Raw genomic sequence first — 27,342 nt, 5'->3', positions numbered from 1 at the left:
TTGCCTTAGTTGAGGGCTCTTCGGCAAGGTTGTCAAACTCGAGAGTTTACGTAAACTCGTGAGAGCCTAGTAAACTCGAATCGTAAACTCGTAAGAGTTTACCTCACAAGGAAAAAAAATTAATTTATATAAATAATAACCTAATTCAAACAAGTCCATAAAATTATATAGCTTAAAAGTATTTGAAATAAATAAGTTCATACAAATACTGTAAAACATAAATTCAAATATCAAATGTCTATGTGTAATCTTCTAATGATATCATCATCTCCATCATCTAACTCCTCCCCTGATGACACATGTGCATCCTCACTGGCATGAAAAGTTATGTTATCAAGATCAAGAGCATCTAGAGCTGGATCTGTTGTTGGTCCATCTAAGGGAACATTTTGAATATCAATTTCACCTTCAGCTTGCTCAACCTCAACAACATCATCTGCCTCTTCAGTTATCCATTCATCATCTGATTCAATGTCATCAAATGGTACAACAACAGTTTTTCGAATTTGTTTACTTTTCAACTTCAAGTTATACATCACATCAACGAAATCATTCATCTTTTTCTGATGCAAACGGTTCCTTCTCTTTGTATGAACCTAAAATGAAATATTAAATTTTAGTACATATAAACCTAATAAAAAAATTATAAATTATAAATAATTTAAATTACCATCTTGAATGAGCTCCAATTACGCTCACAACCCGAAGAACTACAAGTCAAGCTCAGAATTCGAAAAGCAAATCTCTTCAACTCCGGAGATGCATCCACAAACATCTCCCACCATTCACCAGGATTTAATGCTTTCCTGCATTCCTTTGCATCTTCCATTCCAAAAAGACCTCTAGCAAAATGAAATTCAACAATTTGCAAATTAATTTTTCTTCTTTCTGCAATATCTGGCACCAATCTTCTCATGCACTCATACAATCCTTCTTTAACCTCTCCACCATCATCACATCTAAAGTTAGGTTCATAGTTGAGAAAATAGGCAGCTGCATGCAAAGGCTTATGAAGTTGACTATCCCATTGAGCATCAATTATTCTCCAAATCTCTTCATAACTACATTCAATACCAAACAAATTTCAGACATAAGGAATTAAACCTTTAATGAGTTAAAGTTTGGATGTTTACCTCTTCTTAATATTGTTAAAATTGGACCTAATCTTTTCTTTTGCACAATCCATCTCTTCATAAATGAAACCCATTGCGGGTTTTACATCTGAGTCCACCAATCTTAAGACCACCATAAGAGGGGCAGTAGCCTTCAAGCATATGGAGACATTCTTCCAAAATCGGTTGTCTAATACCACGCGTTCTATTCTTTTCCCCTCTTGTGAAGTTCCAAATTTGCTTGTCTTCCACTCATCGAAGTTAAACATGGTCAATAATGATGCTTTCAATTCATGAAGACAACCAAGAGTCAAATATGCCGTGGCAAATCTAGTCACACCCGGTCTTATCAAGTCTCTACCTTTAGTGAACTTTTTCAACAACGAAATCAACATTGTTCTTCCATAAATGTAAGTGGTAATCTTTCTTCCCTTCTTGATTGTCAATTCATGGACCTTCAAATTCTTTTCAAAATCTTCAAAGATCAAATCAATACAGTGTGCAGCACATGGAGTCCAATACAATCGTTCTCTTTTTTGCATCAACAAATCACCAGCTGCCTTGAAATTTGCAGCATTATCAGTGACAACTTGAACTACGTTTTCTTCTCCAACATACTCGACAACATGCATCAAATTCAGTGGATACTAATCCAAGTGCTTCCTCATCTATTAAGAGTAGAAGTAAAAATGCTCTGGGGAACCAGTCTGATATTGGATGGAAACACAAGTTTGATATTAATGGCAATGGTAGAAAAATTAAATGTAATTATTGTTCAAAGATTGTGGGTGGAGGGATATTTAGATTGAAACATCATCTTGCTAGAACTAGGGAGGATTTTGAACCTTGTGCCTCTATTTCAGAAGAAATAAAAAAATTTGATGATAAAGATCGTTGCAGAAGCTAAGCATGCAACATTAAAGAGAAGAAAGTTGAATATCATTGATGAAGAAGATGAAGAAAGTGAAAGTATTGAAGGAGGATATCAGTTGTTTGGCTTTAAAGGAAAATAAACAGTTGCCAATGCTTGTAAAGGGGGAGTCCAAGCAACTATAAATCAAATGATGAAAAAAGGATTCAAAGAAGAGGTTGATGCTTAAGTGGCTGAAGTCTTTTACACTAGTGCCATTCCTTTCAACGTGATTAGAAATCCAGCATTTGCAAAGAAGTGTGAAATGATTGGTAAATATGGAGTTGGCTACAAACCACCTTCGTATCATGATATTAGAGAGAAACTCTTGAAACAAGTTGTGAGCAAAACAAATTTAATGCTTGAAGAATACAAGGAGGAGTGGAAGAGAACTGGTTCTACCATTATGTCTAATGGATGGACAGACAAAAAAAGACATTCTATTTGCAACTTCTTGGTCAATAGTTCTAAAGGGACGGTTTTTCTTTATTCACTTGACACCTCAGACATTTCCAAAACAACTGATAAAGTTTTTAAGATGTTAGATGATGTTGTTGAGTATGTTGGAGAAGAAAACGTAGTTCAAGTTGTCACTGATAATGCTGCAAATTTCAACGCAGCTGGTGATTTGTTGATGCAAAAAATAGAGCGATTGTATTGGACTCCATGTGCTGTACACTGTAATGATTTGATCTTTGAAGATTTTGAAAAGAATTTGAAGGTCCATGAATTGACAATCAAGAAGGGAAGACAAGCCAATTTGAAAGACAAGCCAATTTGAAACTTCACAAGAGGGGAAAATAATAGAACGCGTGGTATTAGACAGCCGATTTTGGAAGAATGTCTCCACATGCTTGAAGGCTACTGCCCCTTTTATGGTGGTCTTAAGATTGGTGGACTCAGATGTAAAACCCGCAATGGGTTTCATTTATGAAGAGATGGATTGTGCTAAAGAAAAGATTAGGTCCAATTTTAACAATATTAAGAAGAGGTAAACTTCCAAACTTTAACTCATTAAAAGTTTAATTCCTTATGTCTGAAATTTGTTTGGTATTGAATGTAGTTATGAAGAGATTTGGAGAATAATTGATGCTCGATGGGATAGTCAACTTCATAGGCCTTTGCATGCGGCTGCCTATTTTCTCAACCCCCACTTCCACTATGAACCTAACTTTAGATGTGATGATGGTGGAGAGGTTAAAGAAGGATTGTATGAGTGTATGAGAAGATTGGTGCCAGATATTGCAGAAAGAAGAAAAATTAATTTGCAAATTGTTGAATTTCATTTTGCTAGAGGTCTTTTTGGAATGGAAGATGCAAAGGAATGCAAGAAAGCATTAAATCCTAGTGATTGGTGGGAGATGTTTGGGAATACAACTGTGGTGTTGAAGAGATTTGCTATTCGAATTCTAAGCTTGACTTGTAGTTCTTTGGGTTGTGAGCGTAATTGGAGCTCATTCAAGATGGTAATTTAAATTATTTATAGTTTATAATTTTCTTTATTAGGTTTATATTTACTAAAATTTAATATTTCATTTTAGGTTCCTACAAAGAGAAGGAACCGTTTACATCAGAAAAAGATGAATGATTTAGTTTATGTGATGTATAACTTGAAGTTGAAAAGTAGACAAATTCGAAAAATTGTTGCTCTACCATTTGATGACACTGAATCAGATGATGAATGGATAACTGAAGAGGCAGATGATGTTGTTGAGATTGAGCAAGGTGAAATTGATGTTCAAAATGTTCCCTTAGATGGACCAACAACAGATCTAGCTCTTGATCTTGATAACATAACTTTTGATGCCAGTGAGGATGCACATGTGTCATCAGGGGAGGAGTTGGATGATGGAGATGATGATATCATTAGAGGATTACATATAGACATTTGATATTTGAATTTATGTTTTACAGTATTTGTATGAACTTATTTATTTCAAATACTTTTAAGCTATATAATTTTATGGACTTGTTTGAATTAGGTTATTATTTATATAAATTATTATTTTTTCCTTGTGAAGTAAACTCTTACGAGTTTACTGGACGCTCATGAGTTTACGTAAAATCTCGAGTTTGACAATCTTGGTTGAGTTAGGCTTAAAATCCACTTATAACACACCTGTCATAAAGATTTAAAATATAGCAAGGATAAAATAAAAAACTTTCTAAAGTACATAATGAGCACTGGAATTTTGTTAATGATTTTCTAGTTTACTTATGTAGTCTCCTATTTTGTTTGGGTCCTTGAATTCTAACGCATACAATCCACTCTGCACTTTAGCAATTAAAATGGTCTTCCTTGTGATAGGGTCCCGAAAGACATAGTAAGCGGAGAAAAACACTGTTAAAAGTTCAAGTCTTTTGTAAGGATTTGTTTAGAGATAAGACTATTGGTCAGTGTTGGGACATATAAAACACCCTTTAATTTAATAAATGATTCTAACATTATATTCCTGATTCACAGTATGTATGCTATCACCATTTACAACTGTAATGAGTTGTTTTCTATTCATTTTAACGTATGAATAGGAAAAATAGGAAACCAATCATTTGATGAATGGTTCTTGTATCAAGAATCTAAACACCCTAAGACACATGCCCAAGAATGAATTCTTATCTTTCATGGACTTAATTGTTCAATTATTTTTCTCAGACAATCAGGCTCTTATAGGATCTCGTTTGAAGATTTGGTGGAGGTAGAATAGTGGGTTGATTTGTTTTTTCATGCTCTAAGGTAGTATTGCTTGCCCATTTTTTGTTAGGTTCCTCTGTTTCCTTCTATTGTTAGTTGGATATTAAATGCAATATTAAAAGTTGTTGGTAGAATATTAAATATATTACAAGTAGTTAGAAGATTCTAGAGATCTCTTGTAATTATTACTTTAGGGTTTGAGTTTTCTATATATAGAAGTTGATGTACTGTTTCAAATGAATAACAAAATAAGAATATTTTTTCTTTCAAATTATTCCTTTCAAGTTGGTATCAGAGCTCCTGATCTAGGGATTCCTACTTCTGCATTTCTTCTTTTCCGTCTTAGTTACAGCTCTCTTTAGCTGTCTGAAGTGCAGCCATTTCTTTTAATTATTGGGTTACCAGAAGTGCTCCCAAGTTGTGGTTTTGTCACTTTTGCTGCCCCATCTGCTGTCATCGTCATTGCTGCATCTCTGCTGCATTGTCGCTGCTGTATCGTCGCTGCTGGCACATTGATGTACTGTTTCAAATGAATTAACAAAATAAGAATCTTCTTTCTTTCAAATTATTCCTTTCAAGTCCTTCTATTCACTCCAATACATTTTCTCTCCCAGGGAGTTTGAAGCACATTTCCTTAGAATGCCTAGATCTTTTACACTATGAGCAATATTATCCATGATTACCTTTGGAGTAGGTGTTCCTTTAGTGTTTTCATATTGTCATAATAGAACTTGTGTTGGAGGTTCATCAATTATAGATGACGACCCTCCGAGTCTCTTCTCCCCTGAGAACAAATAATGCTTTCGATAGAGGAGCCAATTTTTCTCTCCCTATGTTTTTATGCCATGATTGGGTCATCATATTCAAGGTCCAGACTCTGTAAAAATTTAAAGATCCTTCCCTTTTCAACAACTTTAGCATGTGTGGAGACGTCTATTTTGTAGATCTTCAAATTTTGGTACCAATCTAGTTCATTCCCTTTCAAAATTCTGATATAGAGAGAGACTGTGTTTGGTATTACAAACCGTGTTTTCAAAGTCATATCAGACAGCAAAATCCTTTTTGGAAGAAAAGGTCTTACTCAAGTTATCCTAAATTTATTTCCAGAAGGTGGCCCCAACAGTGGCAACGGACAAGGTCAGGAGCTTTGATTGATGCTAACTTGAATCATGAGAGGGAATAAAGAAAATCTGCTGGAATAAATGTATATATTCTAGTAATATTTTTCCTAAGTACTTTGGAGATATTAGGATACTTTTATCCTAATAATCCCATGTTTACTACAGTTACATTTTGGAAAGAGACACCATTTCATTCTTTCTCACTTCTGGAAATCCATTCCTTCTCATCTACAATTCTACATACACAGCATTTTCACTCGTGTCGATGTTGACTATTAAATGAACAGTATATGATCTCCTTTACTTTTTTTTAAGATTGTAATAAACTTAACCTTCCAAACCATGCTTAGGGTGATTGTTCCAACCTGCATAATGCCTTTTTTCAAATGGAAAATAGAATTGATCATATTTTTACCTTATTTTGGTGGGACATTTATTAACTTCGTCACGCTTTCCTTGTGATAAAACACTCCTCAAATCAAATTGTTCTAATTCCAAGCAATAAACTGTAAGGATTACAAAACGAACTAGGCTTGGTTGGCTGGCATGCTGTGAATTTGACAGGACAAGGTGGCATATTCAGCTTGCCCTCTCCAACCCATTTACATATTTTAAATTTTTATATCATATATAGAATATTAAATTTGACTTATAAAAGTAAAGTGAAAAAAGACTAATTTATAGGATTACAATTTTATGTGCTGCTTGAAGGATGCAAACAAGCAATGACATTTTAATTTAAATCATGAGAACTTTTAAATTAAGTTTCAATTATTGATTTTAATCGAGTTATTTGTCTAGTAAAAGCAACCACCCTTTCAATTCATTCAATTAGAGATAGTAATTAACTAGTTAAAGATTTAAAAATATTCACAATGTTAAAATGATTGGTGAGAAACAAGTCAAAAGGGGCATTGCCCCGGTACCATGTTGACAAGAGAGAAAACGAGAAGAAATATAATGAAATCCATGGGTGGTACGCACACATGAAAATTGTTACATATGATGGAAAAGAAATGATAAGGAACAAAATCAATATGTTATAATGGCAAATATTTTTTTAGATATTTCCCAATCAAATTGAGTCAATACTCAAATAAGTCCCTGAAAGATTAGTGCGTCGGATGATAGATCCCTAATTAAAATTATCATGTAAATGAATTATTGGAAAATTTGATTGCATTACACTAGAACATTAATGTGGTTCAACTTCCAATAGTGTTATATGAAATCATCTATTTTCATCGAGAGGATGCTGTTGCAAAACTCTGAATAATGAATGGTTCCACCTTGCTTGTGAACTACAATGTAGTTTGTTATAAGAAATGAGTTTAAGTTTAACTCATCCTTGCAAAGGATGACTTGTAAGGTGAGGTTTGTTTTACTTATATACCATAAATTGGTCTTACTGTAGTTGATGTGTGGGATCTTCAACACACCCTCCCTCATGTATAGGGATGGCAACGGGTTGCTTACAGAAGTAACCTAAAAAAATCCATCCCATTACCCGCCTCATTACCCATCGGGTATCCGTGAAAAAACACCCGCGGGTATCCATTGATTCTCCGAATGTTTATATATTTTAATTTTAAATAAAATTACTTAAAACCAAATCTTTAAAATATAAAACTAAATTAAAAATTTATTTTAAAGTACTATTCAAATCAAATTACGCACTAAAATATTAATGCAATACAAATTTGAATGAGTTGCACCAAAATATAAATTTTAAAAAATTAATCTTTACAAAAAGTAACTTCAATTTTATAGGCCTAAATAAAAAAATATATATATATCAAGTTAAATTTTAAACAATTCTTCAATAATAATTATTTCCTCCACTAGTAACTTTATTTTGATTATTTGATTTAAAAAAAAAATAAAAAAATAAACTTACTAATAATTTTATCCAAGAAAAAAAAATTATAAGCGGGTAGCGAGTATCCACGAGTCGAATACCATAATATCTGTACCCATCCCATTGTCAAACATGTAATTAAATACACATACCCATTACTCGCGAGTATCCATTACAAATATTGTTGGAAGTCCTACATCGACTAGAGATAACACAATTTCATAGTATACAAGTGGGTGCAAACTTGATCTTACAAGCCGGTTTTGTAAGGTTGAGTTAGGGTTAAAGTTTACTTCTTAACATGGTAAGAAAGTCATGGGTTAGAGTCTATCCTAACAAAATTTGTTGTTGGGTCTATTGTTCTACATGCTATCGGGCCTTATCGAACCATCGATTAAAGTCTAATCCCACTCACGAGATGTATGCCTCGGTGTGAGGACGGTATGTTGGAAGTCTCATATCGATTAGAGATAAGACAATTTCATAATGTATAAGTGGCTGCAAACCTTACCTTACAAGTTGGTTTTGTAGGGTTGAGTTAGCTTAAAGTCCACTTCTTAATAGATATCCATTTAGTATTCCTGATGGATTTTATCAGCTGGGACGGATTTTTTTGCCAATTCTACACGCTCAAGCATCGGCATCTTGTGTGCGGGACTAGATATTTGTGGGTGGTTCGATATCAGGTAGCACGATTGGCCTAACAAAGCTTGCTACGATAGACTCTAATACCATATTAGAAAGTCAGTTAAACCTAACTCATTCTTCCAAAACGGCTTATGTGGAGAGGTTTGTCCTACGTATACTATAAATTGTCTTTATTTCGTTGATGTGGGTTCTCCAACAATTTAATTTTTTTTTTGCTTTGTCTTTTAGCTAAAGTTCATGTATTTTTTATTGGATATACGGGCTGTTTTTTCTCTAGTATCATGATGTGTACATAACAAATGTGTCAACTAAGCTTTTTCACAGGTCAAGCATTGTCGTCAAAGGGGGTGGAATTCTACAGTTTTGTGGTTTTCCTTTATATCATTGTTTGCTAAGAATGATATGGGTGTTCCGTTGAGATTAAGTTTTCGACCAGGATCATGTTTTGTTGACATCTGTTGTACTAATGATGGAGGATGTGCACTATGGAGAGCCAATCCTGCTCAGGGCGAAAATGATGTAGGATTCATTGACTCAGAGGTTAACAATCAATCCTTCAAGAGGAATTTCTACCTTGTGAACAAAAAGAACGACTCTGCTATTGCTTTTGTAGATGATGCTTTAGAGTTTGTCAGGAAGCCTGGAAATCCAATCAAGTTCAAAATTTTTAATGATATTACTGCAGCTCGCAGTGCTTCGGAGATGGCTAGCTATCCTAGAATGGCTACCGAAACTACACTATACACAGATGAAGAAAGTACTTCCTGGCAGGGTGGAAAACTTCCTTGTATTGATATTAAAGTTGAAAAAGTTTCTTTGAATATCGTTCATGAACTTTCAGATACGGAGTATCTCTTCCCTCTCATTTGCTTGCTCCTGAACAGTACACAACTCAATATACAAACATTAGCAAAGAAATCCAGGGTCATTAGCACATCAAGTGCAGAAGCACATTATTTTGATGTTGAAAGAAACTTATGGTTAGTTTAAATTCTCATTTCAAATGTTCACTCCTCCTGTACACTTACACATCTAAATTGAACTACATTCCTGATATTACTTAATTTTTTTATAAATTTAGGGGAGAACTTCTCCATCCTTGCGAAATTTGCCTTTTTTACCGATCTAACATGGAAGCTCAGCTTTCAGAAAATAGATCTCTTGCTGTGCCTGTTAATTACTTCTGCAGAATGAAAGAGGTTGTTAGAATTGTTTCTGTCTTTTGGTTCTTTATTTTTATTTCGACATTATATCTTTATTTCTAAAATTTATTGATCATCTGGACAGCTGGACGTTTTCTTGAATGAGAATTCATTGGACGTGCTTCTCTTTTTGATTGGGAAATTGAATCTATCTGGTCCTTACTCACTCCGAAACTCCATCATTCAAACTAACTGCTGCAAGGTTCTAGCTATGGTGCATCAACTTGTTTTTACCATTATAAAGAAACAAGTGAACCTAATAAATGATCTTTCATTTTCTATTTTTTCTTAAGCTCGTAATTCTTGGTGTGAGCTTCTCTTTTTCTATATCTCGTTTACCTTATGTCAAATAAAATAATGTTTTATGCTCTACCAAATTAGTGGTGCAATTGTTATAATTATGATCTACTAATAATAATTGCTAGATGGCAGGTGGAAAATCAAACAGGCTTAAATCTACATGTTCACTTTGACCAGCAAAGTATAATAATACCCAGAAAGCAATCTGCGTCCATTCTATTAAGGTATGCAGTTATCTGTTTCCTTGTATATTGTCATAATCCTTTGATTTATGCTGTAGATAATATTTCCTTGTACAATTTTAAGTACATATCCAGTAGTTTTAATTACATTCCATAATTAGGAGGATTAATAGGCTGACAATATATTTTATATTTATTGTACAACATTGTCCTCCTTCAAGATAATTCATGAATCTTCTTGTATGAAACTGCCCTGGCAAAATGGGGTGGCATAATGAAAAATTTAGCGTCTCATAAATGTAGGTTGAGTATCTCTTCTCCCTAAAAATGTACCAAAACAATATTGGGAGGAAACTATCCTTACTGCTATCTATTTGGTTAATCGTCTACCCTTCAAAACACTAAATATCAGTTTCATCCATCTAGTCTCCGAATTTTTCTTGGACTTTAGGATAACAAATCATCTTATATATCGAGTCTTTGACAAAGTATCCTTTGTACATGTTCATTTTATTCACAAGGGGAAACGCGATCCTTAGGCTATTGAGTGGCATATTTATTGGTTGCTTTTTACCCAAGAGGGATACAAATGTTACCACTCTCCAACAAAACAATTCCTTGTGTCTTGTGATGTGACCTTTGATGAAAATATATATTTTCAACCTTATCTTTTGGGGAAGACCATGCATTGAAGATAAGGATAATTTATTCTTAACAAAAAAAATCTTTTTCTCCCAAAATAAATCTAATATTTCACTATCTATTGAGTCTAGTCATGTTCCTTCTCCTATTCATTCTCCTTTTCTATCAAGCCTAAAGATAATTAGAGAACAAACTCAGAGTGTTGCCAATCCACTCCAAGCATACTCACAAAGCAGAAGGTTTGTAAATCAATCACCATAAGTCTATGAATTTGAACCTATACCTGAAATACTTGACATTAATGAAGAACAAAATATGTCAACCGTCGAAGTTCAAGAGCTTCCAATTGAAGTAAGGAAAGGTGTTAAAGCATGTTCTAAAAAGCCAAGTTATCCATTGTCACACTTTGTGTCTTATGACGAACTATCTAGTAATCACAAAGCTTTCTTGGTCATCTATTTACTGTCACTATTACAAAAATTGTGGACAAGACATTGAATAGTAAGGAATGGAAGAATCCTTTGAAGATTGAAATTGTTATTCTAGAAAAGGATAAAAGTAGGTACTTGGTGGATCTACCTAAATGAAACAATCATGTTGGATGTAGGTGGGTATTGACTATTGAAAACAAGGTAGATGAGACAATAGAAAGGTATAAGGCAAGTTTAGTAACTAAGGGATATTCTCAAACATATGGGATTGACTATCATGAAACTTTTTCACCTATTGCAAAAATGAACGTGGTTAGCATTTTATTGTCTCTAGTAGCTAACCATGGATGAAGTTTGTAGCAATTTGATGTCACAAATGCCTTTTTGCATGGCGTTCTTGAGGAACAAATTTACATGGAGGTCACAGGTCAGTTTAAAACCAATTGAAAGGTGTGTAGACTACGAAGGCACTCTATGGATTGAAACAATCTCCTAGAGCATGGTTTGATAGGTTTACTATTGTAATGAAGACGATTGGGTACAAGCAAAGTCAAGGTAACCATACACTATATATTAAGCATTTAGCTTTAGGGTAAGTTATTGCACTAATATCCTATGTAAATGATTTAATTGTAACATAAAAAAATGTTTGATAACAAAATTTGAAATTAAGGAGTTAGGCATATTGAAATATTTATTAGGCGTGTAAGTGGCTCATTCCCATCATGGTATAGTTGTGGATAGACAATCTTATCAAAGATTGGATGGGAAATTCATCTACTTTTCTCACGCTTGGCCTGACATTGCCTATGTTGTAAGGGTTGTAAGTTAGTTCACGAATAATCCGAAGGAGACTCATTTGAGAGTTATTTATCGCCTTCTACCGTATTTGAAAGGAACTTCTGGAAATGGAATTCCATTTCAATGGGGAATGAGATGATCCTAGAAGCCCAAACAAATGTTGACCTTGTAGGTTCCATGGATAACAAAAGATTGACCTCCTAATATTGCACTTTTCTTAGAGGAAATTTAGTCACTTGGAGGAGCAAGAACCAATAGATTGTGGCAAGATGAATTGTAGAGGCAGAGTTTACAGCAATGGCCTTAGGGATTTGTGAAATACTATGGTTAAAGATAATTTTAAAAGACTTGAAGATTGATTGAAAAAAGCCTATGAGATTAAATTGTGATAACAAGTCAGCAATAAATAGTGCAATCCTACAAGATAGAACTAAGCATGTTGAAGTAGGCACACAATTCATAAAGGAGAAATTGGATAATTGGATAATGGGACAATATGTATACCATTTTTATCCTCTAGAAATGAACTTGCAGATGTATTGACAAAAAGGCTAGTGGTGCTAGATTTCGGTCTATTGTTGGCAAGTTGGTAATGGATGACATCCACTCACGTACTTGAGGGGCAATGGTAGAATCCCTTGATTTATGTTGCAGATAATATTTCCTTCTACAATTTTAAACATAAAAAAGAGATCTAATTATATTCTATAATTAGGAGGATTAATAGGCTAAATTCATATTTGATATTTATTGTACAGGAATCTTTATCCTAAATTATAGGGATAGGTTACATCCATCAAAAATTAGGATTTTTTGTTATTAAGTCTATAGAATTGTATATATTTTGAATGTATTGCGTGTCTAATGCAGACCACACAATATGTATTTATACTATTGAATAAAATCAATTACAATAAAGACATCTAATAATTAGGAATCAATCATACTAATTTCCGAGATTATGTAATGGTTCATTTCCTAGAAATTTGTAATAGTTGATTATATTTTAACACTGCACCTCAAGCTGGAGCATATATGTCTTATGCACCAAGCTTGATACAAATGTATTCAGTCTGAGGGCCTCTAAGGGACTTGGTGAATACGTTAGCCAGCTGATTGCTAGAGTTGACATCAATGGTGATTTCTCTATAGAGCACCTTTTCTCTAACAAAGTGACAATTAATTTCAATGTGTTTAGTTCTTTCATGGAAGACCGGGTTTGATGCAATGTGAAGTGCAGCTTGCATGTGAAAAGAACCTGAAATTGGCTAAAAAGGGGGCATCTGTGTGTGAGGAAAGAGACAGGGGTGCCGACAAGTGGGTCATGCCGGAATAGTGAGAAAAAAGCAAGCGGATAAAGCGTGTGTGACAGACGTGTTGGGAAGGGACATCACGTGCTATGGCAGATCGAAACGACGAAGGAAATGTGGTGGTTGCCGGAAGAAGACGGTCCTGATCGCAGTGGGCACCGGAGGAAAAAGAAGCTGAGAGACAGAGCAAAGGGGCACATAGTCCCCGCAGGCACTGTTCACCTGAAAAAAATTAAAGATCAAAACTTTAAACTGCTGCTATCATATAGAATTGTATATATTCTAAATGTATTATGTGTCTAATGCGGACCACACAATATGTATCTAATGCGGACCACACAATATGTATTTATACTATTGAATAGAATCAATACAAATAAAGACACCTAATAATTAGGAATCAATTATATTAATTTCCGAGATTATGTAACGGTTGATTTTCTAGAAATCTATAACAACTGATTATATTCTAACAAAGTCTTTGTATTCTATTTAATCCTCCTGATTCTAGAATAATATCAATACTTATTCTTATGCTACACTCATTCTCACGTATGTTTAATTATTTTTTCATGCATAACATGTTCTTAATTGATTTTCTTGAGTGAGTATTAGCTCTATCATTTGACTGGAAATTTGGTCATTCGATCCAAGATCTTGAGTTTTGCTTTGGTGTGGTTGCTTTTAATAATTTGTGTTCATATTTTTGTTTCTTTGATTTTATGATAATGTTTTGGAAGGATCTCATATTTCTTTTCTCATTTGTACTCCTCTTGCTATTCCCACATTTGTTTAATTGCTTTTTTTTATGCATAACATGTTCTTGATTGATTTTTGTGAGTGAGTATTAGCTCTATCATTTGACTGGAAATTTGGCCAGTCGATCCAAGATCTTGAGTTTTTCTTCAGTGAGGTTGCTCTTGATAAAATTGTGTTCATATATTGTGTTTCTTTGATTTTATGATAAAGTTTTGGAAGGATCTCATATTTCTTTTCTCATTTGTACACCTCTTTCTATTTTAAGTGTATGATTCGGCTCCATTTAATTTAGTTTGCCTACTAATTTTCGTTATTCAAGAGAATGTTCTTAATGTTGATTGTTGGCTACTGCTATTTTTTATGATTGTGAATTTGTTATTTTAACGTAACAGGGGGATCTTTAATTTGAAAAATCAAGATTCAGAAGCAGCTTCTATTTCTATCCAACTAACTGATCTTGGTCCATTTGCAACTTCTTCTAATAATGTCTTACTTTCACGAACACAGACTCTTGCTTGGAGAACTCGGATAATGTCTACAGAAGGTTTTTCTTTACTACTTTCTTTACCATGCTATATTGTTAAACTGACATTACAGATAACAGTTAAATTAAATACAGACATCTTTTCATTACCATGACAATGTTGTTTCTAGCCATCTTAGTAGTTGAACTACATTTCTAAAGCAGTATGACATGCAAAATAAATGCGATTATCTGCTCATGATGGACAATAATAAATTATATTAATTCATCAATAATAATATGCAGTTTCTTAAGCATGGTTGGAGGTAGTTAGTAGTTAAGGATGTTTTATGTTCCACATATCTGTGGTTTATTTGTTGCTGTGCATATTTGAGACTGCAAAATCAGCATAGACTGTCCTTAATGTTTTCATTATTCAATGAACAGGTTCAACGACTTTCCCTGGGCCAATATTTGTGGTTAACATTACTAGAAATTCAGAGGTATCTGCAACGTGACCATTCTGCAGGCATATAATTTTTTCCACTTATAAGTTGAATTGATATAACTTTTAGAGGAAATACATAGAATTAAATAGTTAAATATCATGAAAAATAATGGATCATTGTAACCAGAATTAGTTACTGTTAGAAGTGTGCCTAACTCAACCCCACAAAACCGACTTGTAAGGTGAGGATTGCACCTTATCTCTAGTCGATGTGGGACTTCCAACACACCCCCTCACGCCTGATAGAGCAAGGGATGTGGGCCTGGACATTAGTAATATAGGCCCAAGGTTTGGAGGGTGTATGAGAGAAGAACAAAGGGTGTGAAGAGGAGTGTTGAGGTGGGAAAAGATGTAACAAAATCGGTTAAGGAGGGAGATGAGGGAATATAGAGGGAGAAAGGAGGGGGAGAGATTGGGAAGGGATGTGGTATTCCTTGTAAGGAGCTTGCTCTGTGGTAGAAGGTTTTGTTAACCTTACTGTTTTATGATACGTATTCTGAATAATACTATTAGAAATCTTTCATCTCAATTGTTTTGTCCTTTTTCGATTGTTGGTCTCTAACAATGCCGAGGTATATTCATCTCGTGCGTGGGACTAGAAGTTAGTGGGTAGTCCGTTAGCGACCCGATATTAGGTGGAACAGAATGTCCAAAAAAGCTCACTAGGATACGTGGCTCTGATACCATGTTAGAAGTGGGCCTTAAGCCTAACTGAACTCCACAAAACCGGCTTGTAAGGTGAGGTTTGCACCTCACACCAAGGTATATACATCTTGTGCGTGGGACTAGAAATTAATGGGTCGTCCGTTAACAGCCCGATAGGAGTGATACAAAATGTCCAAGAAATCTTGCTAGGATAGGCTTTTTTTTAAACAATGACCATGTTAGAAGTGGATTTTAAGTCTAACTCAATCCCACAAAACCAGCTTAAAAGGTGAGGATTGTACCTTATCTCTAGTCGATGTGGGACTTCCAACAGTTGCAAATTGATTATATAATATTCTATAATTTACTTTTATTTTATTTATAAATTTATTAATTCAGTAAAACTTTTAACAATATATATTATTAGGGCGGATGATGGGTTGTATTAGATGAAACAAACAGAGAAAATAGAGAGAATAAACTAAACATATTTTATTAACATCACTCACCGAATCATATGTTCACTGACTTATTTATACATGTTAGTTACTGACTGCACATGAAAACAAAAAAGTACAATAGAATAGAACCTACAGCTTTACAATACAAAATAACCCATACAAACCAACTATATTATAGTATACTAACAGCCCCCCTCAATCCTAAGGAGAAGATTTTTCAAAATTAAAATTCTTCACATTGAGTTTGGCACGAAGAAGAGCAAAATGTGTTGAAGGGAGAGCCTTATTTAAGATATCAGCCCAATTGTCAAGAGTTGGAATGTGAGAAATACACAGTTGTTAGGCCATAAGTTTTTCGTGCATGTAGAAAACATCAATCTCCGTATGTGTGGTGTGATTATGAAAAACATGATTGTATGCAATTGAAACAAACACTGATTGTCACATAAAAGAGTATGAGTGGTGTAGGAAATGTGAAGTTCTGTGATCAACATAGAATTCCAAGACAACTCAGCAGACTTATGAGCGAGATTCCTATACTCAGCTTCAATGCTGGAACATGCAACCACTTGTTGTTTTCTAGACCCCCATGAAATTAGGTTAGTACCAAGGAAAATAGTTGCACTGGAAGTAGATTGTCTACCATCAATGTCAGAAGCCCAATTAGCATCACAAAAAGCCGTGAGAGATATAGACCTGTGCAGAAATGCGAGTTGAAAATGAAGTCCATGAAACAAAGTTCCTTTTAGATACCTTAAAATGTGTTTAATTACAATCCAATTTGAGTCTAGAGGATTGGCCATAAACAGACAAACTTCATTAACAACAAAACTTATTTTTTAATTGTTAAGTGTCCCATCTAGGCTTTAGCTAACAGGTTTGTTTACGAAAGGTTTTCCCGCTGAGTGATTTCATGAACTCTCAAGCAAGCTGAGAATGATAGAGATATGTATTCACCAACTTGAAGGGAGTGTTGTAAGTAGGATATTAAATTTATTATTGAAAGTTGGTAGAATTTAAATGTATTACTTGAAGCTAATAGAAGTTGTTAGAAGATTTTAAAGATCTCTTTGTAATTATTATTTTAGGTTAGAGTTCTGTATAAATAGAGACTGGTGTACTTTTTCAAATGAATCAATTGAATAAAAATCTTTTCTCTTTCATATTAATTTTTTCTAGTTATATAAATAAAAAAGAAACATAATTGAGTGTCTGTGTGTGTGCATATGTTTATGTCATTTATATAATCTACATCATAGATAGACCCCCTCATCTGCATCTATATGATATAATGATTTTATCTTTTATCAGGTCGGCCTGTTGGTTGTGGTTTCACCTTTGATCAGAATACATAATGGAACTGGATTTTCAATGGAACTTCAATTCCAGCGGCTTGAGCCAAAGGAAGATGAGTTTGCATCTCTGTTGTTAAGACCAGGGGATTCTATTGATGATTCTATGGCTATGTTTGATGCCATAAAATTCTCTGGGGGTGTAAAGAGGGCTTTAATTTCTCTGAGTGTTGGTATAGACTTTCACTATATGTACTTTTATTGACTCTATTCCTTTTCATTTCACACAACTTTTCATCTATTCGCAATTCTCAACTATTCATACCTGAGAGTTATAATAATATTTTTCAAATACTATTATATCCATTCACTATTGTTGAGAATAAAGAAAATAGGGATTGAGATTAATCTCTCTTGTGTATAAATCACACATAGGGTAATTTATTTATAATAGAGAGAGGTACAATTAAAAAGAGTAACTGAAAATAAATAAACTAAATAGAAAATATTGTTTTATATTGTGATTAACAATATCTAACAATATCTTAATAATATCAAACAATATCTAAAAAGTATCTAACACTCCCCCTAGAGCTGGGGCATACAAATCGTATGTGTCAAGCTTGTTACAAAATATCTGCTAACTGATCACTTGAGTTAACAAAATCAGTCTTGATGTCTCCAGACATGATCTTTTCCTGAATGAAATGACAATCAATCTCAATATGTTTGGTCCTCTCATGAAAGACATGATTAGAGTTAATATGAAGAGCAGCCTGATTGTCACACACAAGTGTCATTTGGGTAACATCTCCAAATTGTAACTCTTTAAGCAATTGTTTGAGCCAAACAAGTTCACAGGCACCTGAGGCCATAGCTCTATATTCTGCTTCTGCACTGGATCTTGCTACAACACTGTTTCTTACTTTTTCACGAGATCAAGTTACCACCAATGGAGACACAATACCCAGATGTAGATCTTCTATCAAAAGGAGATCTTGCCCAATCAGTATCTGAATAGCAAACAACTCTTGTATGGTTATTAGAACCATATAACAATCCTTTTCCAGGGGATTTTTTAATATACTTCAAGATGCGAGTGACGAGTAACGGTAAGATAATTCCAATAATATATTCCAATGATGCATTCCAATGATCTTCACATGGAGAATTAAGATATTGGCTTACCACACTGACTGCAAAGGAAATGTCAGGACGAGTAACGGTAAGATAATTCAATTTCTCAACATACTTTGAACTCATCAACCCAGTTCCCTCCAAAATATCCACGGCATACTTTCTTTAATATATAACAATACCATCATTGGACTGTGCCACCTCAATACCAAAGAAATATCTAAGTTTGCCAAGATCTTTGGTTTGAAAATAGTGACAGTGATGTTGTTTCAACTGAGAGATGCCATGGTTGTTACTCCCTGTAAGAACGATGTCATCAACATATATTATCAAGTAAACACATCCAGCAGTCAAGTGTTGATAAAAGACAGAATGATCTGCTTCACACCGAGTCATACTAAATTGCTGAACAACATTGCTAAACTTTTCAAACCAAGTCCTAGGAGATTGTTTTAGGCCATATAGGGATTTGCGAAGATGATATACCATCCCAGAAGACTCCCCCTAAGCAACAAATCCAGGAGGTTGCTCCATATAGATTTCTTCTTGCAATTCACCATTGAGGAAAGTATTTTTAACATCTAGTTGATAAAGAGGCCATTGTTGAAGAGCAGCCATGGCGATAAATAAATGAACAGAAGCCATCTTTGCCACAGGGGAAAAGGTATCTCCATAATCCAACCCAAAAATTTGAGTATAACCTTTGGCCACAAGACGAGCTTTGAGGCGATCAATAGTACCATCAGGTCCAACTTTGATAGCAAACACTCACCTGCAACCAACAACAGATTTCCTAGACGGCAACGGGACCAGTTCCCAAGTTCCACTGTTATGAAGATCACTTAAATCATCTGTCATGGCCTGACGCCAACCAGGATGGGCTAAAGCGTCACAAACAGTTTTTGGAATGGTCACAGAAGAAAGAGAGGAAAGACATGTATAAAAAGGTAATGACAATCGATGATAACTCAAGGCAATATAATGGGGAGAGGGATTACAGGTAGAACGCATACCTTTTTGGAGGGCAATGGGAAGCTCAGACTCAAGTGTCAGAGCCGGAGGAGACAGAGTAGTTGGCACTTGAGTGGAGTCACATGGTGGTGGTTGTGATCGAGTACGGTGACTATAAACCTGAAGAAGGGGTGGAGGAGCAGTTGACTGTGGAGCAGGAATCGAGGGTGAAGAAGACACAGTAAGAGGGTCACAGACAATAGGAACATTAAATGTATTAGAAGAGTTGTCAGGATTGGATGGAGTCAAAGGTGAAGATTGACTCTTAAAATAAAGGGAGAACTCATTAAAGGTGACATCTGCAGACACAAAATAACGGTTAAGAAAAGGAGAAAAACATTTGTATCCCCTTTGTGATCTTGTAAACCCTAAGAAAACACACTTATGTGATCTAGAAGAAAGCTTGTCAAGACCAGGATTAAAGTTATGAACAAAACATGTAGACCCGAAAACTCTTAGAGGCAAGGGATGAAGAAGTTTATGAGGGAATAAAATGGAATAAGGTATATTATTCTTTAAAACCGAAGAAAGTGTACGATTAATGAGATAACAGGTAGTAAGAATGGATCACCCCAGAAATATTCAGGAACCTCTCCATGAATTAAAAGAGTGCGAGTGGTTTCAATAAGATGTCTATGTTTACGTTCAGCTACACCATTTTGTTGACGGGTATAAGCATAAGAAGTTTGATGGAGAATGCAGTGAGAAGCCATAAATTGTTTGAAAGAATGAGAAAGATATTCACGGCCATTATCACTACGCAAAATTCTAATAGAAACACCGAACTGAGTTTTAATTTCATTAAAAAAAGATTGAAAGATATGAAATAATTCCGAACGATGTTTCATTAAAAATAACCAAGTGCATCTGGAATAATCATCAATGAAAGTAACAAAGTATTGAAAACCTAAAGTAGATTTAACGCGGCTAGGATCGCAAATGTCAGAGTGAACCAGGCAAAAGGGGACGAAGCATCACGTGTGACACTACGAGGAAAGGAAGTACGACTATGCTTGCCTAATTGACATGACTCACAATCCAAACGAGACAACTTGGACAAGGCAGGGACAAGCTGTTGTAACTTGGTAAGGCTTGGATGACCTAATTGAGCATGAATAAGAGAGGGAGACTCCATAACTGCACCAACGTGTGTAGAGGGACGGAGATGATAAAGACCATAAGACTCATATAATGTGCCAATCACCTGTTTCGAACTCCGGTCCTGTAAACACCTATAATTGTTGGTAAAAGAAACAACACAATCAAGAGAACGAGTTAGGCAACTGATGGACAACAAGTTAAAAGGAGACCCAGGGACATAAAGAACATTATCAATGGTTAAAGAAGGGAAAAGTTTAACAGTGCCAGTGCCAACACCATGAGATGAGACTCTAGAACCATCAGCTAGTGTAACAGAAGGTAAAGAATTAGTAGAGGATAAAGAAGAGAACAAAGATTTGTTACCAATAATATGATCAGTGGCTCCTGAATCAAAGATCCAAGGACCAGGAGCGGCAATGAGAAAAACCTTAAGCTCTAGATACCATGTTGAGAATAAAGAAAATAGGGATCGAGATTAATAGAGAGAGGAACAATTAAAAAGAGTAACTGAATATAAATAGAGTAAATAGAAGATATTGTTTGATATTGTGATTAACAATATCTTAATAATATCAAACAATATCTAACAATTATAATGCATTATTTGACTACATAAGAGTAGAACATGAATATGAAAGTGTATGTTGCTGCTCTTGGTATTGGTAGCCCTTCTATGCTGGTTAATAATATTACATTCCCTCTCATCCTCATTTTTGTTATTCAGATATACATCAACACCAGAAAAAGGAAGAATTTTTAGACGAAGGGAGTTCACAAGGGTCCTCTAGTCATTGGATTTAGTATCAATTTGAAATTATAAATTTTAGTATTAGGGTAGGAGTAAAACGGAAAGACGTAAAGCACTGATTCTGTTATTGGTATGAGTGTATGATACATGTAGACTAAATTTAGCCTAATTAAGGAATTGCAACATAATATGAATTGTACAAATCAAGTGTAATCAAAATTTTCCTAACTATGGATATTAATCTCTTCTAATTATTGTAATTACACTACACGACTGGCTCTTTTGCAGTTGCTTCGCTAGATGCATTAACAAATGGGTTTAGTTCAGTAGCATATTTTGTCTTTGGTCAATATTTTATTATTATCTTTTTATTTTGTTCTGGATAAATGTGTTTTCCTCTGACAGATCTGTGATTGTTTGTTTTCCCAAGAATTAGTAGTACCATTTAAACTTTATCCTGAGATGATGGAGTTTGGTGATTATTTTTCAGGTAACTTCTTATTTTCATTTAGACCCAAAATAGCAGAGGAACTGATTAATTCTGAAAGTTCTCTTTCTTTGGAATGGTCGGATTATATTAAAGGTGGAAAAGCTGTTCGTCTATCAGGAATATTTAATAAATTGAACTACAGAATTCGCAAGGCATTATTTGAAAAATCAGTCAAGTGTTCCTTTAGCACATCATGTTGCACCCTTAAGTCTGGGGGGAAGAGTATTGCGAATATGCATTTTCTCATTCAAACAATTGCTACGGAAATCCCTATTGTACCCGAAAAGTCTGCTGTTGTGTTGAAAAATGATAATCCAACAGTTTCATTGCTAGAAAAGAAAGAAATCTGTCTTCTTCCTACTGTACGGATGACTAATTTATTGCATTCTGAGATAGATGTCATTCTTAGTGAAACAGGTAAAGAAAATGAAAGCATTCACAAATGTATTACTTTTAATTCTGTATTAATGTTTAATGTTAATTATGGTGAAGATCAGTCAAATCTGGTTGGATATGACAAAATTGGGAAGCAGGCAGTTATATCATGTGGTTCAACAGTTGACTTTTATGCCAATCCAGAAGTTATATACTTCACTGTGTCTCTACCTTCTTCCAATTCAAGTTCCAAGCCAGTAAATAGTGGAGACTGTATGAAGAAGTTTCTGAAGCAGAACAATGATGTCCATCATCTGGATATAAATTTGGACTTTGATGGAGGAAAACTTTTTGCAACCTTGAGATTGTACCGTGGAAACAGGGGCATACTGGAGGTTGTTCTGCTAGCCTTTGCTTTCATTCTGTGAATTTATATCCAGTGAAGTGTATATATATAGATTCAGTTAATCTAATTTCTTACGACTCCATCAAGCTGCTTGCAGGTTGTCATTTTTACGTCCTATTCCATTAAGAATGATACAGACTTTCAAATTTTTGTTCTTGAAACTAAAAGGTCTTCTTTATCCAGGTGATTCCCACCCTTTTTGACAAATTAACAGAAAAATTAGAATCATCTATATAAATTCTTGACATATGGTTTTGCTCTCCACGTACAGAATTGAATTAGAGAACTTAAATATGAGTGTTCCTTCAGAGCTAGGTTTATGCTTGCCACCAAAGTCGACTAGTTCATGGTTCTTGAAGTAAGATGAGTTATTATCCTTTGCTTAATGATTTAATATGTAAACAATGCTACCTAGATTTTCCTGTTTTATGACGTTCTTTATTTTTCCAGTGTCTTATTATTCTCTCTGTTTCCAGATCTGAAAGAGTGCTTCTGAAATTGCTGGAGGACCATACATCTGAGGCACTGCTTGACTTTGGTTCTTTATCAGGCCTTGCAGAGATAAGCTTTGAAAAAGAAGAGGGATCTGGAATTAAATCTGTAACAAAGCTTGGAATTTCTATTGGTCCTTCTTTAGGAGAAATTGTTGTGCCATCACAAATGGTGACTTTGGTTCCACGATATGTAATTTGCAATGAATCTGAAGAATGTTTCACTGTTCGCCAATGCTATTTGCAGGTATGCATTATGTATGTATAATGTACCTGTTCATTTATCTCTTTCTCTTCAGTAAGTGATTTAGCTGTCTTCAAGGATGAGGTGGCAGGTGCTATCTCCATTAGCAGCAAACAGCGAATGCCGCTACAGCTGAAGGAAGGATTTAAGAAGATGAGAGAGTTCAGTGTATTTGAGCATTTTATCAGAAAGCACAGAAGTTCCAGTGACAATACCTTGTTTTATGTTCAGATTCAATTAAATGAGGCTGGATTAGGATGGTCTGGGCCAGTTTGCATAGCCTCTCTAGGACATTTTTTCCTGAAATTCAGAAAACAAACTAATGAAGTTACAATATCAGACAACAGAATGACACAATTCGCAGCAGTGCATGTGGTGGAAGAAGGTTCTACACTTGTTTCAAGGTTCTACAAGCCCCCAAATATGAGCCTGCCTTATCGAATTGAGAATTGTTTGCAAAGTCTATCAATAACTTACTATCAAAAGGTGCATAAGATTGATCTGTTTTATATTTTCCCTTCATCATTTGCCTTTTTTCTGATCTCATCATTTGAGAAATTTCCAGGGTTTGTTGGAGCCAGAAGTTCTTGGACCTGCATGCAGTGCTGATTATGTATGGGATGATTTAACCCTTCCTCGAAGATTGGTTATCTGCATCAATGGTTGTCATTTCAACCTTGTTATAGGCTATTTAAGCTAACAATTCTCCGTATAACTAATTTTGGAGTGGTCCTTATGATTGGCAAAGTTAAAACTTAGTAATGCTTTGTAAAAAAAAAAAACCAAAAAAAAAAAATTAAAAATCCAACTAATGAATTTAAACCACATAAATGATTAAATCTGCCTGAGATTAGTATATCATAGAATTTGGGTTTGGACCTAAACCAATTCCATAAACCAAAAGTTGGGACTAAATTACCACCCTTGTGATTGCAGTTAAGGCAACCTCCAACCGCAAGTGATGTGGGCTTGAGTTGACCGCTACTAAGACAACTTTCTAGCATAGTACCTTGGCCACTAAAGTGTTTGTTGTTTGTAAATTGGAATATTTGATACTTTTAGCCATGATTACCTCGTAAAATTTGGAATTTGGGTCTAACTCAAACCAACAAAAATGGTTTGTAAAACTATGTAAGATTTGTAAGTTCTATTTATGTCATATCTATAGTCAATTTAGGACTAAATCACCACCATTAAGGTTGTAGTTAAAGCAGCCTCTAAAAGAGACTACAATTAGGCAACTTTTTAACACTCTCCCTAGATCGACAAAACTATTTCTCAAGGTTTTTAGTTGAAGGTGATGTTGTGGTTTCTTATATGTGTTTGCTTATGACTTAGTTCCAACATTTGGTATCAGAGCGGTTGGTTTTGGTGACCAACTCAAATGAGTACCGATGTGGATTGGGTGAAGAATGATTCCGCTTGAGGGAGAGTGTACCAATGTAGAAGATATTCACACTAAGGGGAGCCATTGTTGGAGTCAAGTGTGAGTTTGAGTTCTACATAGGGTAAGAATAGGCAAGAAGAGAAACATATGAAGAGAAAACCACACAATATGTATTTATCCTATTGAAGATAATCAATTACAATAAAGACACCTAATAATTAGGAATCAATCATACTAATTTCCTAGATTATGTAACGGTTAGCACTCCCTCTCAAGCCGGAGCATATATGTCATATGCACCGAGCTTGTCCGAGGGCCTCTCAGGGACTTGGTGAATAAGTCAGCCAGCTGATTGCTAGAGTTGACAAAATCAATAGTAATTTTTGCAAAGAACATCTTTTCTCTAACAAAGTGACAATTAACTTCAATGTGTTTGGTTCTTTCATGGAAGCCCGAGTTTGATGCAATACGAAGTGCAATTTGATTGTCACAAATAATCTTTGTCTCATGGATGTCCCCTATTTTTAGTTGTAGTAGTAGTTGCCTAAGACACGTAAGCTCACAAGTGGTTGTTGCTATAGCATGATATTCTGCTTCTGCACTAGATCTAACAACTATATTTTGCTTCTTGCTTCTCCATGAGTAAGGTTTCCTTCGATAAGAACACAATACCCATAAGTGGATCTTCTATCTGATGGTGATACTGCCTAATCCACATCAGAGTAGCAAGTGATCTTAGTACTTTTGTCTTCATATAATAATCCTTGTCTTGGAGCCTTCTTTATGCATCGAAGAATACGTGTCACAACATCCCAATGGCTATCACAAGGAGCATTTAGAAATTGGCATACCACACTAACCGCGAAAGTGATGTCGAGTCTAGTGATGGTGAGATAGTTAAGTCGTCCTACCAGGTGACGGTCTCTTTATGGGTCTTTCAAATGGTTCCCCCTCACCTGGAAGAAGCTTGATATTGAAATCCATAGAAGTATCACAAGGACGACTTTCAACCGTAGCAGTTTCAGTAAGAATGTTTAGGGCATACTTTCATTGATTATTGACAATTCCAAAAGTAGATTGAGCAACTTCAATGCCTAAAAAATATCTGAGAGGGTCCAAATCTTTAGTATGAAATTGTTGTGAAAGGTACTCTTTGAGTTGTCGAATTCCTGACTCATCATCACCCGTGACGACAATGTCATCAACAAAAACAACAAGGTAAATGCATTTGCTAGAAGAGTATTGGAAGTAGAAGACAGAGTGATTAGCCTCACAACCTCACTTGTAGTCTTAGGAATAGACACAGAATCCAAAGAAGTAACAAAGGAGAAATAGGATTGAGACAATCGATCACAATTAATGGTAAAAGCATAGATAGGGTTGGGATTACGAGAGAAACAAGTACCTTTTCGTATCGCAATAGGAAGTTTAGGTGTAGGAGGCATGGGCGATTGGAGCAGGAGATGATGCTTGAGGATTAGTAGAGTGAGTCACAATTGAAGTTTGAACTTGTTGAAGCAAAAGACGTTGAGGTGGAGCAATTACCTGAGTCGAAACAGGCAAAACTTCTGGATGTTGAGAAGCAATTACCTGAGTCGGATCAGGCGAGACTTCTAAAGATTCTACTGTAAGATTGACATCCAATATAGTGGAAGTGTAGAACGGGGTAGTCTTGAAAAAGGTGTCATCAACAGAAACTATATATCGTTGAAGTTTAGGAGAAAAACAACGATAACCCTTTTGAAGGTGTGAGTAATCAAGAAAAATACTTTTTAGAGATTTGACAAAAAATTTATCTTTTCCTAGAGTAAGGTCATGGACGAAGCATGCAACCAAAGACACGAAGAGGAATGAAGTAAAGATTTTGTGTTGGATATAAGAGAGTGTAAGGAACCTGATTATTAAGGACGGAGGAAGGCATGCGATTTATCAAATAACATGAGGTTGGAATGGCATCTCCTAAGAATCGAAGAGGAATATCGTGGTAATACTGAAGCAGAATGTCGTACAAAAGCACAACAATAACACAAGACAAGTAATATTCCTCAGCTCAATTTTCCAAAACCATTAGATGAGGTTTCAATTTCAGTGCTCTGATACTATATAGCATTGTATATGTTCTGAATGTATTGCGTGTCTAATACAGACCACACAATATGTATTTATACTATTGAAGAAAATCAATTACAACAAAGACATCTAATAATTAGGAACAATCATACTAATTTATGAGATTATGTAAAGGTTGATTTCCAGAAGTCTGTAGCAGCTGATTATATTCTAACAATTTGATTAGATGTTGTTGAAAGAGAGAAAAATAAATGCATGAGATGTTGAAATTGCATCTAAACTGCACACCAAATTCCATTTTATTTGAGGTTGATCGTAAAAAATATACAAGTGGTTATAGGTAATTTTCTCCATATATACATGATATAATTTGCAATTATATTTTTTTATGTTTGGTCTAAAGAGGAGGTGGTTCACTGGGGATACAATACCAATGAGACCTGAACCCAATCATATAAGGCATTGACACCACTCTCAATCCTAAACCTCAAGGCAATGGGTTTATGGGTCTTCATCCTTATATAACTTTCTCATTTCTAGCCAAT

The 27,342-nt window shown here is 34.9% G+C and overlaps 3 protein-coding genes and 1 pseudogene across 15 annotated transcripts in view; 3 read left to right on the top strand and 1 right to left on the bottom strand.

The window, feature by feature from the left end:
- LOC114179483 (vacuolar protein sorting-associated protein, putative (DUF1162)) overlaps window positions 1–27,342 on the top strand; it is a 68,115-nt gene that overhangs the window by 22,126 nt on the left and 18,647 nt on the right. For 9 of the 13 annotated variants that reach the window (XR_014994136.1, XR_014994137.1, XM_085671762.1 and 6 more), the window contains 14 exons: window positions 8,666–9,321; window positions 9,423–9,540; window positions 9,629–9,757; window positions 9,976–10,067; window positions 14,361–14,512; window positions 14,879–14,934; window positions 17,357–17,570; window positions 21,825–22,241; window positions 22,317–22,594; window positions 22,703–22,788; window positions 22,877–22,963; window positions 23,082–23,343; window positions 23,419–23,826; window positions 23,906–24,002. Coding sequence is in view for 10 of the 13 variants with exons in the window: in XM_085671762.1 (XP_085527888.1) it covers window positions 8,666–9,321; window positions 9,423–9,540; window positions 9,629–9,757; window positions 9,976–10,067; window positions 14,361–14,512; window positions 14,879–14,934; window positions 17,357–17,570; window positions 21,825–22,241; window positions 22,317–22,594; window positions 22,703–22,788; window positions 22,877–22,963; window positions 23,082–23,343; window positions 23,419–23,826; window positions 23,906–24,002 (3,052 nt within the window). In the remaining 3 variants the exon portion in view is untranslated. The remainder of the gene's footprint in view (window positions 1–8,665; window positions 9,322–9,422; window positions 9,541–9,628; window positions 9,758–9,975; window positions 10,068–14,360; window positions 14,513–14,878; window positions 14,935–17,356; window positions 17,571–21,824; window positions 22,242–22,316; window positions 22,595–22,702; window positions 22,789–22,876; window positions 22,964–23,081; window positions 23,344–23,418; window positions 23,827–23,905; window positions 24,003–27,342) is intronic. The other 4 variants (XR_014994138.1, XM_085671760.1, XM_085671761.1 and 1 more) reach the window with 4 other exon arrangements.
- On the bottom strand, window positions 199–1,744 carry LOC146887927 (uncharacterized). The gene is made up of 3 exons (XM_085671259.1): window positions 1,134–1,744; window positions 671–1,061; window positions 199–596 (listed from the first exon to the last, which is right to left on the bottom strand). Exons 1-3 carry the CDS (start codon window positions 1,742–1,744, stop codon window positions 231–233), a joined length of 1,368 nt encoding a protein of 455 aa, XP_085527385.1. The 3' UTR covers window positions 199–230.
- On the top strand, window positions 613–3,098 carry LOC146887926 (uncharacterized; annotated as a pseudogene).
- On the top strand, window positions 3,086–8,657 carry LOC146887925 (uncharacterized). The gene is made up of 2 exons (XM_085671769.1): window positions 3,086–3,488; window positions 3,564–8,657. The coding sequence occupies exons 1-2, from the start codon at window positions 3,243–3,245 to the stop codon at window positions 3,912–3,914; spliced, it is 597 nt and encodes a 198-aa protein (XP_085527895.1). The 5' UTR covers window positions 3,086–3,242; the 3' UTR covers window positions 3,915–8,657.

This window comes from Vigna unguiculata, chromosome 3, assembly GCF_037176805.1.
Source record: "Vigna unguiculata cultivar grain cowpea cultivar isolate G323 ecotype 2 chromosome 3, ASM3717680v1, whole genome shotgun sequence".
Classification (NCBI taxonomy): domain Eukaryota; kingdom Viridiplantae; phylum Streptophyta; class Magnoliopsida; order Fabales; family Fabaceae; genus Vigna; species Vigna unguiculata.
The sequence above is the reverse complement of the archived record's forward strand: the minus strand, read 5'-3'. Positions and strand labels throughout refer to the sequence as shown.

Coding starts and splice junctions, on each gene's coding strand:
- LOC146887927 (XM_085671259.1), bottom strand. CDS start 1,744: ATGCATGTTGTCGAGTATGTTGGAGAAGAAAACGTAGTTCAAGTTGTC. Junction 1,062..1,133: donor TTTAACAATATTAAGAAGAG/GTAAACATCCAA, acceptor TATTGAATGTAG/TTATGAAGAGATTTGGAGAA. Junction 597..670: donor ATTGGAGCTCATTCAAGATG/GTAATTTAAATT, acceptor ATTTCATTTTAG/GTTCATACAAAGAGAAGGAA.
- LOC146887925 (XM_085671769.1), top strand. CDS start 3,243: ATGAGAAGATTGGTGCCAGATATTGCAGAAAGAAGAAAAATTAATTTG. Junction 3,489..3,563: donor ATTGGAGCTCATTCAAGATG/GTAATTTAAATT, acceptor ATTTCATTTTAG/GTTCCTACAAAGAGAAGGAA.